Genomic DNA, 12023 nt, shown 5'->3' with positions numbered 1-12023 from the left:
TGGGTCTTTATCATCCAACTGCAAAGGGATCAAGGTGCATCCAATTCATTAGTAGAGGTCTGGCTACATAATGCATGCAAACTGAAGCAATAACTGCTATAGAAATGCATTCGTTCCAATACATATCACTGTAGAACTGGAACTTCATGCATTATAACCATGGGACTAACGCAGGTTTTGTGGGTTTTAGTACTAAAGCTTTAAATGGGTGAATTTTAGAACTCTACCAACAATGACATTCATACAAAAATTGGGTGATATTATGTATAACTTTATATTGAAATAAGTGCTTTAAACTTGCACAGATGGTTTTGTTTTCATTATAACTTAATTTTCAAAGCCTCCAACTTACATCATTTTGCCACTGTACTCTCTACGTAATGAAATTATAATATTGTTAAGCAATTACCACTGTGATGTCAAGCAATGGGAAATGTTTTGAAAGGTAATTATTGTGCATGGGCATGGGGTAATTTTCAATTATATTCTTGGATAGTGAAGAGTTCGTTTTTCTCCCAAATGCTAAATTGCTCTATTTAAAGACTGGCTACAGAAACTCTAAAAGGACAAATTAACAAATAAAACCATTCTCTGCTACCAGACTAAGAACAGCGGGACAGGGGTCCAAATTACATTTTTACTCTTCTGCACATAATAAAGCCATTTCTGGTGAAATAAAATTGCCTTTCAGATAATAATCTGTTTACAAACTTTCAGCTTCATCCACTTTGAAACTGGTTAACGGCAATAACAGAAGAAAACCCAACGGAGTCAGACCAAACACAGCAATATTACCTGCCCTCCCCTTGGTTAGATCAGTGTGAGCAGATAATTCCTCCAGTTCACCTTTTGAGTCAATTAATATAAATGCTTAATTATCTATATTTAACGCATTTTAACTGTAGATAATAGAAAACCGATATGCATAAGCTCAGTCTTCAAGCTTGAAAATAAATGATGTGGCACCAGTTTATCAGATTTAAAGTCTCTGAATCAAGACACTGTACTTGATTTTCGATTTTCTGACGCTGCCATCTGGAGTTTTGTCTTTTTTTTACAAGTGAATGCATTTTCTCTCTTATAGATCTTGAAAACTGATGGACTGTATCTTTATGCGCATACTAATACACTATTGTTCAAACAATTCAGTGGTGACGGATCGCCACTGGGAACAGTCAGCCTTCAGGTCAATAAAGATGACATTTTAGATAAGATTCTGCTGAGCACCAGGTGCTTGCAAACTCTTCCACCAACTTATATCACAGTAGGGCAAAATTAACTTGCACTAAAACTGGAGAACGTGAACTGTTGAGATTTGTTTCTCAGCAAATATGTGCCCTCAAATGGAAGAAAGATAAATGACCAATAATGGAATAAAAAGGATGAAAACGTACTTCCTTCTATTAGAAAGCTATATTGTTTTTTGGAAGGCAAATTATATGCCAAGTTTATAGTTCAGGTTTCATTTGGGAAATAAGTACATCACTCCTTTTGTAAAATCTCGTGGCTATATTTTACTTGGAAAATGCCACTTAAAACAACACATTGAAGAATTTGGATGATTAGTTAGGAATTCTTGCAATTTCATTCTTTCCAGCTAGTCTCTACTTACAAATGTGATTCAAATGTGCGCTTGTATATCAAATCATCACGTTGTACACCTTAAATTAACATAATGTTATATGTCAATTATATTGCAGCAAAGCTGGGGAATACCTCACAAGACATATATGTGCACTTGTAAATATGTGAATTACCACTCTGAGTGCTTTTTGTTGCACATGAAGGAAGGTCCCTAGTCAGACTGTTGAGCTCTGAAGCCTACAAAGCCTATAGGATCTCCAGGGCCTGATTTCAGGCAAGGTGGCAACGCTGCAGCCAGGGGGAAATGTATCCCAATTCCAGCAATGGAATCTAGGACCACATCTGGGCCAAGGCCCCTCTGTTGTACATTTGGGGAATAAGTAGGTGGGGGGTGGTTCTGGAATAGGAGAGAGCCTCAGACACCCATCAGTGTGTTTACTTCTCTACTAGAGGGTTCACTTCCAGTATGACTGAAAAGAAGGCATTTCTTTATATAGTGAGAGGGCTGACTGCCCCCCTCTTAATCACTTCTTCTATGCAGAGAAGACACCCCCCAGACCCTGAAAGCTGCATAAGAAAATACTTCCTTGCCCCAAGGTTAATCAGAGACCAAAAGGCAACTACTTGCCTCACAGGGGAAGGGGAAGGAATCTGGATTCAAGAATGTCATACAGGTATAACTTGTTTTTTTGCACTTCGATTTATTGTGCTTTTTACAAATCGAAGGTTTGTGGCAACCCTGCGTTGAGCAAGTCCAACGGCACCATTTTTCCAACAGCTTTTGCTCACTTTGTGTCTCTGTCACATTTTGGTAATTCTCAAAATATTTCAAACTTTTGCATTATTATTATATTTGTTATGATGATCTTTGATCAGTGATCTTTGATGTTACTACGACAACCTGCTGAAGGCTCAGATGATGCTTTTTTTTTTTTTTTTTGGCGGTAAGCGGGCCTCTCACTGCTGTGGTCTCTCCCGTTGTGGAGCACAGGCTCCGGACATGCAGGCTTAGTGGCCATGGCTCATGGGCTCAGCCGCTCCGCGGCATGTGGGATCTGCCCGGACCGGAGCACGAACCCGTGTCCCCTGCATCAGCAGGCGGACTCTCAACCACTGCACCACCAGGGAAGCCCTCAGATGATGCATTTTTTAGCAATAAAGTATTTTTAAATTAAGGTATGCACTTTTTAAAAGATGTAATGCTATTGGACACTTCATAGACAACAGTGTAATGTAAATACAACTTTTATATGCCCTGGGAAACCAGACTCATTTTATTGCGATATTTGTTTTATTGCGGTGGTCTGGAACAGAATGTGCAATATCACAAAGGTATGCCTGAAAATGCTAACAAATCATTTCACAAGCTGAGAGTTGAGGCGGGGGCTCTATGGGTCTAAGGAGAATTCTAAGGAGAGTACTATTTTATCCAGAAAGGCTCAAGAAAGAAAACTACCTAAATTAAAAACACTGCACTGGACACTTCAGCTGTGTAGTTCTTATTGACCTAAATGGGAATTCTGTGGTTCTATCAGTGTGGGGCTTAAGGGTGCGGACAGTCTAGTGCGACAGGCCTCGGTCAGTATTCTGCTCCACAATCAGTGGGGCTGTGACCCAGGCTGTGACCCTAACCTCACCCGTACAGTGGCGACACAGCACAGCCCTATGCCAGTAAGTGTTAGGAGAAGTCACAGAGAGGTAACACACAGGAAAACTCGACACAGCGCTGGGCACACAGCATGTGCTTTATTAATGCTGGCTTCTATTATTACTTTGATCGTCAATATTGCTTTTTTAGGGAAAGTTCTCCTTTGCATTTTGAATAAATCTTCAAGATACAGGGAAGATCCAAAAAGTAGACCAAATCATCCTCCTGTTTCCCATGGGCAGAAGATTCACTCATTCTACTCATCAAATATTTATGCAGTGTTTACAATGTCCTAGGCTCCATGTTAAGCACTGTGGGTACCACGGTTGTTCGATGAAGCACAATGTCTGGTGCGATAACTAATAAAACAGATTTTGGAAGACTGCTTTTAGACTCAGGGTATTAGGTAAATGTCAAATAATTGCACGGCGGGAAACAGGACTATGAAAGGATTCCTCTGTTGGACCCAGGACAGGCGGCCAGATTCCCCTCTCTCTGGTTAGCTGTGAGGCGTCATGAGATTTCCATAAATTCTTGAATAGTAATTTGGATATTACACCTATAAAATAAGTATCCGCTGCCTATTTATGTCTCGTGGGAGATTAATTAATGTTCATAAAGGAATATCTTCTGTGGCTTTGCTGTACAAAAGGTATGAGAATGTTATTTTTATGAGACTCTGGCAACTCCAAAAGCCCTTCTGAGTGTGTTTCTCACTCAAAATCCATGCAACCTGCAAAAAAAGGTTTACAGGCCTGAAGAGAGAGGCATTATTATTCCATTTTGGAGCTGGTAAGCATGAATAATTTAAGGGTCATAGCTGTAAAGGAACAAATGTCAAAAACAAATTGACAACTATTCTTCGAGCGAAGTCTGGTTCATTTTCAAAAGGTCAATTTGGTAGTTTTCTTGAGTAAGTTCTGAAAGCTTAACGTCCCATTTTTACATTTCACACGGTCTCCAGAAAAACACATTTTTCGTAGGTGTTAAGGGTAGCCGTGCCCATGGTAATTGATATTTGGCAAATGTATCATGGCCCAGCTGAGAGCTGCCCGTTTCTCCATTCAGTCGAATGGTGCGGAGTACAGTGCTGTTCCTGCTGGCTGCTTGGCTCTGCTGGGAGCCGGGCTGTTCATTTCAGATGGAATTCACACACTTGAGACATTCTGGCCTAGTAGAAACTGGGGCTGTGACACAAATTTGTACTGAATAAAGAAGGGACTCTAGGGCCAGGTTTAATGCATGCATTTACTTTTGTATGGGCTGGGGCAAGTTTTCTAGAGTTACGTATTGGTTAGGCCAGCTTTCCCTGCTGTGAGAAAGCAGTTATGCCTCTAGCTGCATGGATACATCTCGGCCTCTCCATCTCTGATGGAGATGTGGCAGTTCATCGTATCACTTCTCTGCTCTAAGTACCAGTGTCCATGTGTAAAATGGGGATAATAATAGTACCTATGTCTCAGTAGGCTATTCTGAGAATTAAAGTGCACATGTAGGCCTGGGTCACTGGAAGATGAAATAAACATTAGCTATTATTACGTTTATCCTAGAAGTCTGAAGATGGAAGAGCCTCTTTCCCTGTGAACGAGACTTCAAAACCACCTTCACATCCCAGTGCAGTGGTTCTGCAGAAAGGCACTGATGTGGAGGAAGACTGGATCCAAATCGTAACTCTGATTGAGCATTTGACCTTGGGCAAGGTCAAATTGAGGGTGATGAATTACATTAGTGTTTTTAACTGGTTCATTAGGGCCCCACGGCAGGGTTCTGAGACCATAACTCCCACTCCACCCAGAGCAGTTCTGCTTTTAACTCCTTTACTTATTGGGATTCCATATGAGATTTCACTTGACAGAAAAGTTTTCATTGCTTATAAGTAAAGTTTAAGAGCCACCGCATAAGGTGACCTATAACTGTTTTAATTGCTAAAATGTGTGGGTCTAAGTTCAATACTCTCACTGTTGAATTTTACAAATATGCCTAATATACCAAAAAGTTGGAATTGGGGGAAAAACTAAAAGTCAGATTTCAATGAATTACCCTGTTTTTTTCCTTCCAAGATTGTTATAAGAAATGACCAGTTGAATAACATTTCTCTCCCTCTTTTTCCTCCCTTTCTCCCTTCCTGTCTTCCTTCTAATGAGAATCCAGCGTATCTAATATATGCCAGAAATTTCAGGGTACTAGGGATCTAGGAGTGAGCAAACTGACAGTCTCTGCTTTTAAAAACTCTTAGGCTACCTAGGAAACAAGGCAATACACAAGTAAACGAATCACGAGTTATGAACTCTGGAAAGGCTGTGACGAAAAGGCACTAGGTGAGGTGAGAGAGCCTGACCTACTCAGATAAGGTCCTCTTGAGAGGCCTTGGAGAAGGTGGGCACAGCGACCACCCAGGCTGGGCAGTCCCGCACTCTAGTCACCTTGCCCTTCATTCAGCCCCTCACTCCCTTGGCCTTGCCCTAGATCGGGTCAACACGGCAACTACACCCCTCAGCCACTCAACCCCTGGAGGGAGTGTGGCCACCAGTCATTTGTCACAAGCCTGGGGGTTGGGGGAGGCAGGTCCAGGCCTGAAACAGGTGACCAGAGGTCTGCTTTTCTTTTTTCTGAAAGGACTTAGCTACTTAGCCCTTGAGATGTTTTGTTTTCCTGTTGATTGGAACTCTCAACAGAAAAGTAATTTTTCAATTCCTGGTTTATATATTGTATTTTTTTTATTAGGTAATTTATTTACTTGGTTCAAAGCCAAAAAAATTAAAAACAGTGCTTGGGCTCTGGGGCCAGGCTGCTTGGGTTTAAATCCCAGCTCTGCCAATGACTAACTTTACGTAAATTATTCAAGACCTTGCTGCCTCAGTTTCTTCAGCTGTAAAAAATAACAACTGCATATACAAAATTAGTATCTTCCTCATGGTACTGCTGGGAGGACTGAATTTCTTTTTTACATTCTCTTTTTTTTAAAAATTGAAGTATAATGATTTACAATGTTGTGTTAGTTTCTGGTGTACCGCAAAGTGATTCAGTTATGTGTATATATATATTCTTTTTCGTATTCCTTTCCATTATAGTTTATTACAAGATAGTGAATACAGTTCCCTGTGCTGTACAGTAGGACCTTGTTGTTTATCTATTTTATATATAGTAGTGTATATCTGCAAATCCCAAACTCCTAATTTATCCCTCCCCCTAACCTTCCCCTTAAGTAGCAATAAATTTGTTTTCTATGTCTGTGAGTCTGTTTCTGTTTTGTATAAAAGTTCATTTCTATCATATTTTAGATTCCACATATAAGTGATATCATGATACTTGTATTTCTCTGTCTGACTTACTTGTGAGGACTAAATGTAACCAGTGAGCACAGTGTCTGGCATATATTAGGTGCTGAGTTAATGGTATTGTGCAACAGAAACTCAGGAAGAGTCCCAGACTACCCACAACTGTGCCTCCCTTCTCCTTCTGATGGTATACACTGGATGCTTGAGCCTATTATTTTTCTTTGACAAACACTTTATAAGAACAGATGGAAACACTAGCTCAGTATATTGGTAACTGTATGCTACGTTGTCTAAAACTAAGCCAATGACATGTAAAGATTAAGCAGATAGGAAACACTACTTTTTGATGGTTTTGGTTTATATTAACTACAAACTATCCAAGTTTATCAGAAGAGGGAAAGGGATACCAGATGGAAATCTAGGGTGACAGGGAGAAGGGGTGCCAGAGCTGGTTAACATTGGCCAGAACATTTCTACAATTCTTGGAATTTAATTTGTTCATTTGTCCTCCATGCAAGTTCTGTTTACCTTCAACATAACTGAGCCCCTGCTGTCAAAACATCACTTTGCAATGGCAACTTTAAGACATCCTTTCAGCCACTCATCACCACTATAGATCTTGGGTGCCTTTGTTTAAAGACCACACTTTCCTGTGGCTTATTTAGGATACTTAAAACATTACTTGTTCCCTCACAGCAAGGTCTCCTCCTGACACGCAAGATTCTGTTTTTCTATTATGAGCAATTATAAACGTACACCCCTAAAAAGTCTCAATTTGAGGGGCATCATCTATTTCAGATAGTAAATCACAGCGACATCTCCATCCCTTGGGCAACCAAAATGCACAACTCAGATATATGAGCTCTCACTCTGAACTCTCCATACCTGAAGAAAAATGGGATGCTCCTCTTTCTCCCTGGGGCAATTAGGGAAAAAAAACCCTGGCACCTTTGTTGGAGTAATTTATACTGGTTTCAGTTCCTTTTTTTCTTTCTTTTGCGGTACGCGGGGCTCTCACTGTTGTGGCTTCTCCCGTTGTGGAGCACAGGCTCCGGACGCGCAGGCTCAGCGGCCATGGCTCACGGGCCAAGCCGCTCCGCGGCATGTGGGATCCTCCTGGACCGGGGCACGAACCCGTGTCCCCTGCATCGGCAGGCGGACTCTCAACCACTGCGCAACTAGGGAAGCCCCCCCCCCCCCGCTTTTTTTAAACCGTAGATATAGAGCTTCCATCTTTATAATCCAACTTGTAAAGCTATCTCAGGGAGTCCCACTCTGAGGTTGTCTGTCACTCCAGCTATGCATTTTAGAGTTCCCCTCACCCTTCCCATCTCAACCCCTCTATGTCTGACGAAGATTCTTTTATGTCCCTCCTCTACACACTCCTGACAGTTACGTTCCCTGCTCACAGCCAGAAACTAAATGGTCATCTTTGTGGCTCTCGTCAACAAAGAGAACCCCAGGCAAATTTTCATCCCTGCTTCCTTCTAATTTTTCTATTACTAATACTACCCATCAAAGCTCTGTGCCAGCCTTTGCTTTAATGAAACGGCTGTACCTCTGTATTAACGAAAACATGGATCTCTGTGATGCTGGAGTATTGGGTCTGCTTTATAATAATACTAACAACTGGTATTTGGTAGGCGCTATCCCAAGTATTTCATATACAGTATACCTCACTGAATCTTCATGAAAAACTTGCAGGTGGGCACCATCTATTATTAGTCTTATTTTACAAAACTGAGATTCTTAAAATCACACAGCAGGAATTGCTAGAGTTGGAATTCAGATGAAGGTCAATTTGACACCAAAGCCATACTCTTACGCCTTCAACTATATTTTGCCCATGGATTAACCTTCAGGAGAACAAGGACAATTTTTCTTTTAAATTCCTTTTAGTTGCAAAGCACCTATAATCCTATAAAATGAGGCACAGATTACCTCATTTTGGCTGTGTGAGCCTAAGTGATCAGCATTTTAAAAAAAAGTGGCATCTCAAAGTGACTGATTTTCTCTATGTATACTTAATTATTTTTATTTTTTATGCTTGGTGTTTTTCATATTCCCACCTTGAGCACTCAAGCTTCCGGAAGAATCCTGATGCTGCTCTGCTGGCTGTTGACTGGGAGGAACAATCGGTGGGCTCAGCATATTTAACCAGTCCCTAAAAAGAAAAGAAGAAAATAAATGAACCACATGTTTGTAATTCCATATAGAGATTTTACCTTTCTCCTGGATTTTTAACTCCCTGGGGCTTCCACAAAAAACCATTTTTCCCTTCTTCATATTTCAGAAAATAAGATGTCCAGAAATTAATATTCAGTTTTATAAATCTGTAAATACATAGTTGATTACTTAACTAACTAGCTGTTCCATAAATACACCAACTAAATGATGATGACTGTTCCTCTCAAAAGTTTATTACTGTTGATCGTCAACTATAGCACAGCTCCTCTCACCTAAGAAAATTATTTCAACAACTAAGAAGAAATGCAGCAGAGACAAAGCTCCTTAGGACCTTTGGATAAGAAAGCCTGACAAAGTTACATGTCATGGATGACAAGAGTCCATTTGGTGATTCAAAAGAGAAGTTAGTCTTGGAGCTGTCATGGACCAGCCATGATGGTGGGAGCTGGTATGCATTCACTTGGGGCTTTAGGGCAGGGGAGGACAAAAGAAGGAAGAGTGAGGGCCTTTGGGTCCTTGAGTGGCTCGATACTTCAGTTCTCCCAGTATGAATGGGGGCAAAGCCACTTCAGAAAGCACCTCCTACATTCCCCGTCCCTCTGCCTCCAACTTCCAACCTCATTCCCAGTCTCTTAACTTTCCTTCTTTCCATTTTTTCCTGTCTCTCTGCTCCCTCTAGCAGATACCTGGGTGGGTGTGCTATAAGTCAGTGACATCCTGAAAGCATGAGTCACTGTGTGTTCTACTTCAACCCTTTCTCATCTGTAAACTTGCTATTGAGCTTCTTCACGGGAACAGAGCAGGAAGGGGAATGGGAAGGATTTTCCAAAGCGAATTATATTTCTTGCATTGATATAAGCAGGCTGTGTCATTGACCTTATTCTTCTCAACAGGAATATGTCCTCATGACCAAAAAATTTCTCTCTAAATTTCTGCATTTCCTGCTGTCTTTATCTACAATGGGAGACAGTCCCGACCAGTAACTAAGAGCACTGGCTCCCCAGGCCAATCCTGGCACCATGTTTCTGAAATGTGAGAACTTAGCCAAGTCGCTTATAACATCACTAAGCCTTATGTATAAAAAGGAGATAATAATAGTTACTCCAGAGTTTGGTCGTTAAGATGAAATGAAAAAAATGGATGAAAAACGTTTGGTATGGATCTGGGTACAGAGCTGCTGTCAAAAAATTTCAGCTATGACCACTATCATCTTCATTATCAGTGAAGATCATAGTATGGCTGTATCCACAATGATAAACCAAGGTAGGAAGTGGATTCTGCTGGAATTAAACCAGCCAAGGATTGTAGAATGATTTCAAGTCTATACAATAGAAGTTTTCTTTGCAAGCCATTTACTCTTGTATAAAAAGGATCTTAATGTAAAAATTATCCAATTCCTATTTGTATTATTTTAAGATACTTTCACTCACTGCTCACTTTAGCTATCACTAGATTATGGCTTGTAAAATAAGCAAGGTGAACTTGCTGTGTAATTGAATTTCATAACAACACATTAAGGACATCAGAAAGGATTTGTCACAGACTTCCAAGCTAATGGGGCATTTTCTGATAAGCACCTTTTACTTAGTCCATTTAATTATAGCAGACCAAAAAATTCCTACATTATAGAAAATTACAAGGTCACATACAAATTACTAGCCCAGTGGCTTCATTACTCGGCAAGAGAGATGGAGAGCAAACATGAACAGGAGAAAAATAATGTTATCATATGATGACACCCCAGCAACAAATTAGAAACTCCAAACGATGGCAGTAGTAGTATCTACCATGGTCCATGGACATGCAGGAAAAAGCAGATGTTATAAAAGGCAAGACATTACTTCTTAGGCCAATGATTTGGTTAATGTTTTTCTTGTCAGCAGTAGCTATGGAAAGTACAGAGTTTTTCTTTTTGTGATTTTTGTTTGTTTTAAAGTAATTTCAGATTTATAGAAAAGTTTCAAGAGTACAAAGAACTCCTATATATCCTTCACCTAGATTCTCCAATTTAAACATTTTATCACATTTGCTATCTATCTATCTATCTATCTATCTATCTATCTATCATCTATCTATCATCATCTCTCTATCAAGGGTTGGTAAACTATGGCCATGGGCCAAGTCTGGCCCACTGCCTGTTTTTGTAAGGCCTGCAAACCAAAAATAGTTTTTTTTTTATATACTTTAACGGTTGAAAACAATTAAAATAGCAATGTTTCATGACACATGAAAGTTATATATAATTCACATTTCAGTGTCCATAAATAAAGTTTTATTGGAATACAGCCACGTTCACCTTTTTACATATTGTCTATGACAGCTTTTGTGCTATGATGACAGAGTTAAATATTTGTGATCTGGCCTTTTACAGAAATGTTTGTCGGCCCCTGGTCTATAACCATGAGGTCATATTGCTTCCTCTAATACTAATATAATACCACAGAGTCATTTTCATCTTTCCTTTTTCCTTTCTGACACTGAGGAACCTGGCTCCCATTAGCCTCAGTATATTTACTTACTTTCTGAAGTACAGAACACGCCAAAACTGGTGTCAACAAAACAAAACAACCAATAGAACACCCCAAACCTACTCTCTAGGATTCTCTGTTTATGGTTCTTTTTTTCATTAGTTAAAATACCATGTTCAAAATTTACTTAGGCTAGTTCATTTTCCTACCTCTTCAGTGAGGTTATATTCTTAATTTGAAATATAGTTAGCATCATTTGCTTCTGTTTGCATTAAGTTTTTCTCCCCATTCTTGATTTTTATTACTTTTGTTGTTTTGAGTAGGTAAAATATTAACAGTTCAAAAGTCAAACTTTTACAGAAAAGCATATTCAGTAAGAGTTAGATTTCCTTCATCCCTTCCAGTCTGTTTCCACCCCCTCATCATTTCAACACCATCCCCACCCACTCCTCCAGAGGTAATTAATTTCATTAGTTCTTGTGTCTCTGTTTCTTTTTGCAAAAATTCAACAGATACACGTCTATTTTTTTCATTCCTCTTCTTTCTAATGTAAAAGGTAGTATACTATAATTACTCTTTTGCACTTTTGTTTTTTCAACTTAAAATATATCCAGGAAATCACTCATACCAGTTCATAGAGAGCTTCCTTATTCTATTTTTTTTTTTTTACAGCTTCATAGTACTCCGCAGTGTGGCATACATTTATTTCACCACTGTCCTATGTTCGGGCAAGTTTTAAATATTTTGTGATTATTGCAATTAATGCTACAATGAATAACTTTGGGCATATCTATTTTTGTATATGTGGAGATAGACCTTCAAGATAAATTCTTGGAAGTGGGATTCCTGGAATAAAAG

General features: G+C 39.6%; 1 protein-coding gene across 3 annotated transcripts in view; it reads right to left on the bottom strand.

Moving 5' to 3' along the window:
* The window catches only part of CFAP20DC (CFAP20 domain containing), a 280714-nt gene that overhangs the window by 19384 nt on the left and 249307 nt on the right, over positions 1-12023 (bottom strand). For all 3 annotated transcript variants that reach the window (XM_049715292.1, XM_033424729.2, XM_033424728.2), the window contains exon 16: positions 8580-8674. In XM_049715292.1, the coding sequence (XP_049571249.1) occupies positions 8580-8674 (95 nt within the window). The remainder of the gene's footprint in view (positions 1-8579; positions 8675-12023) is intronic.

This window comes from Orcinus orca, chromosome 10, assembly GCF_937001465.1.
Source record: "Orcinus orca chromosome 10, mOrcOrc1.1, whole genome shotgun sequence".
NCBI classification, from domain to species: domain Eukaryota; kingdom Metazoa; phylum Chordata; class Mammalia; order Artiodactyla; family Delphinidae; genus Orcinus; species Orcinus orca.
Note: the sequence above shows the minus strand (reverse complement) of the source record. Positions and strands in the feature narration are given on the sequence as shown.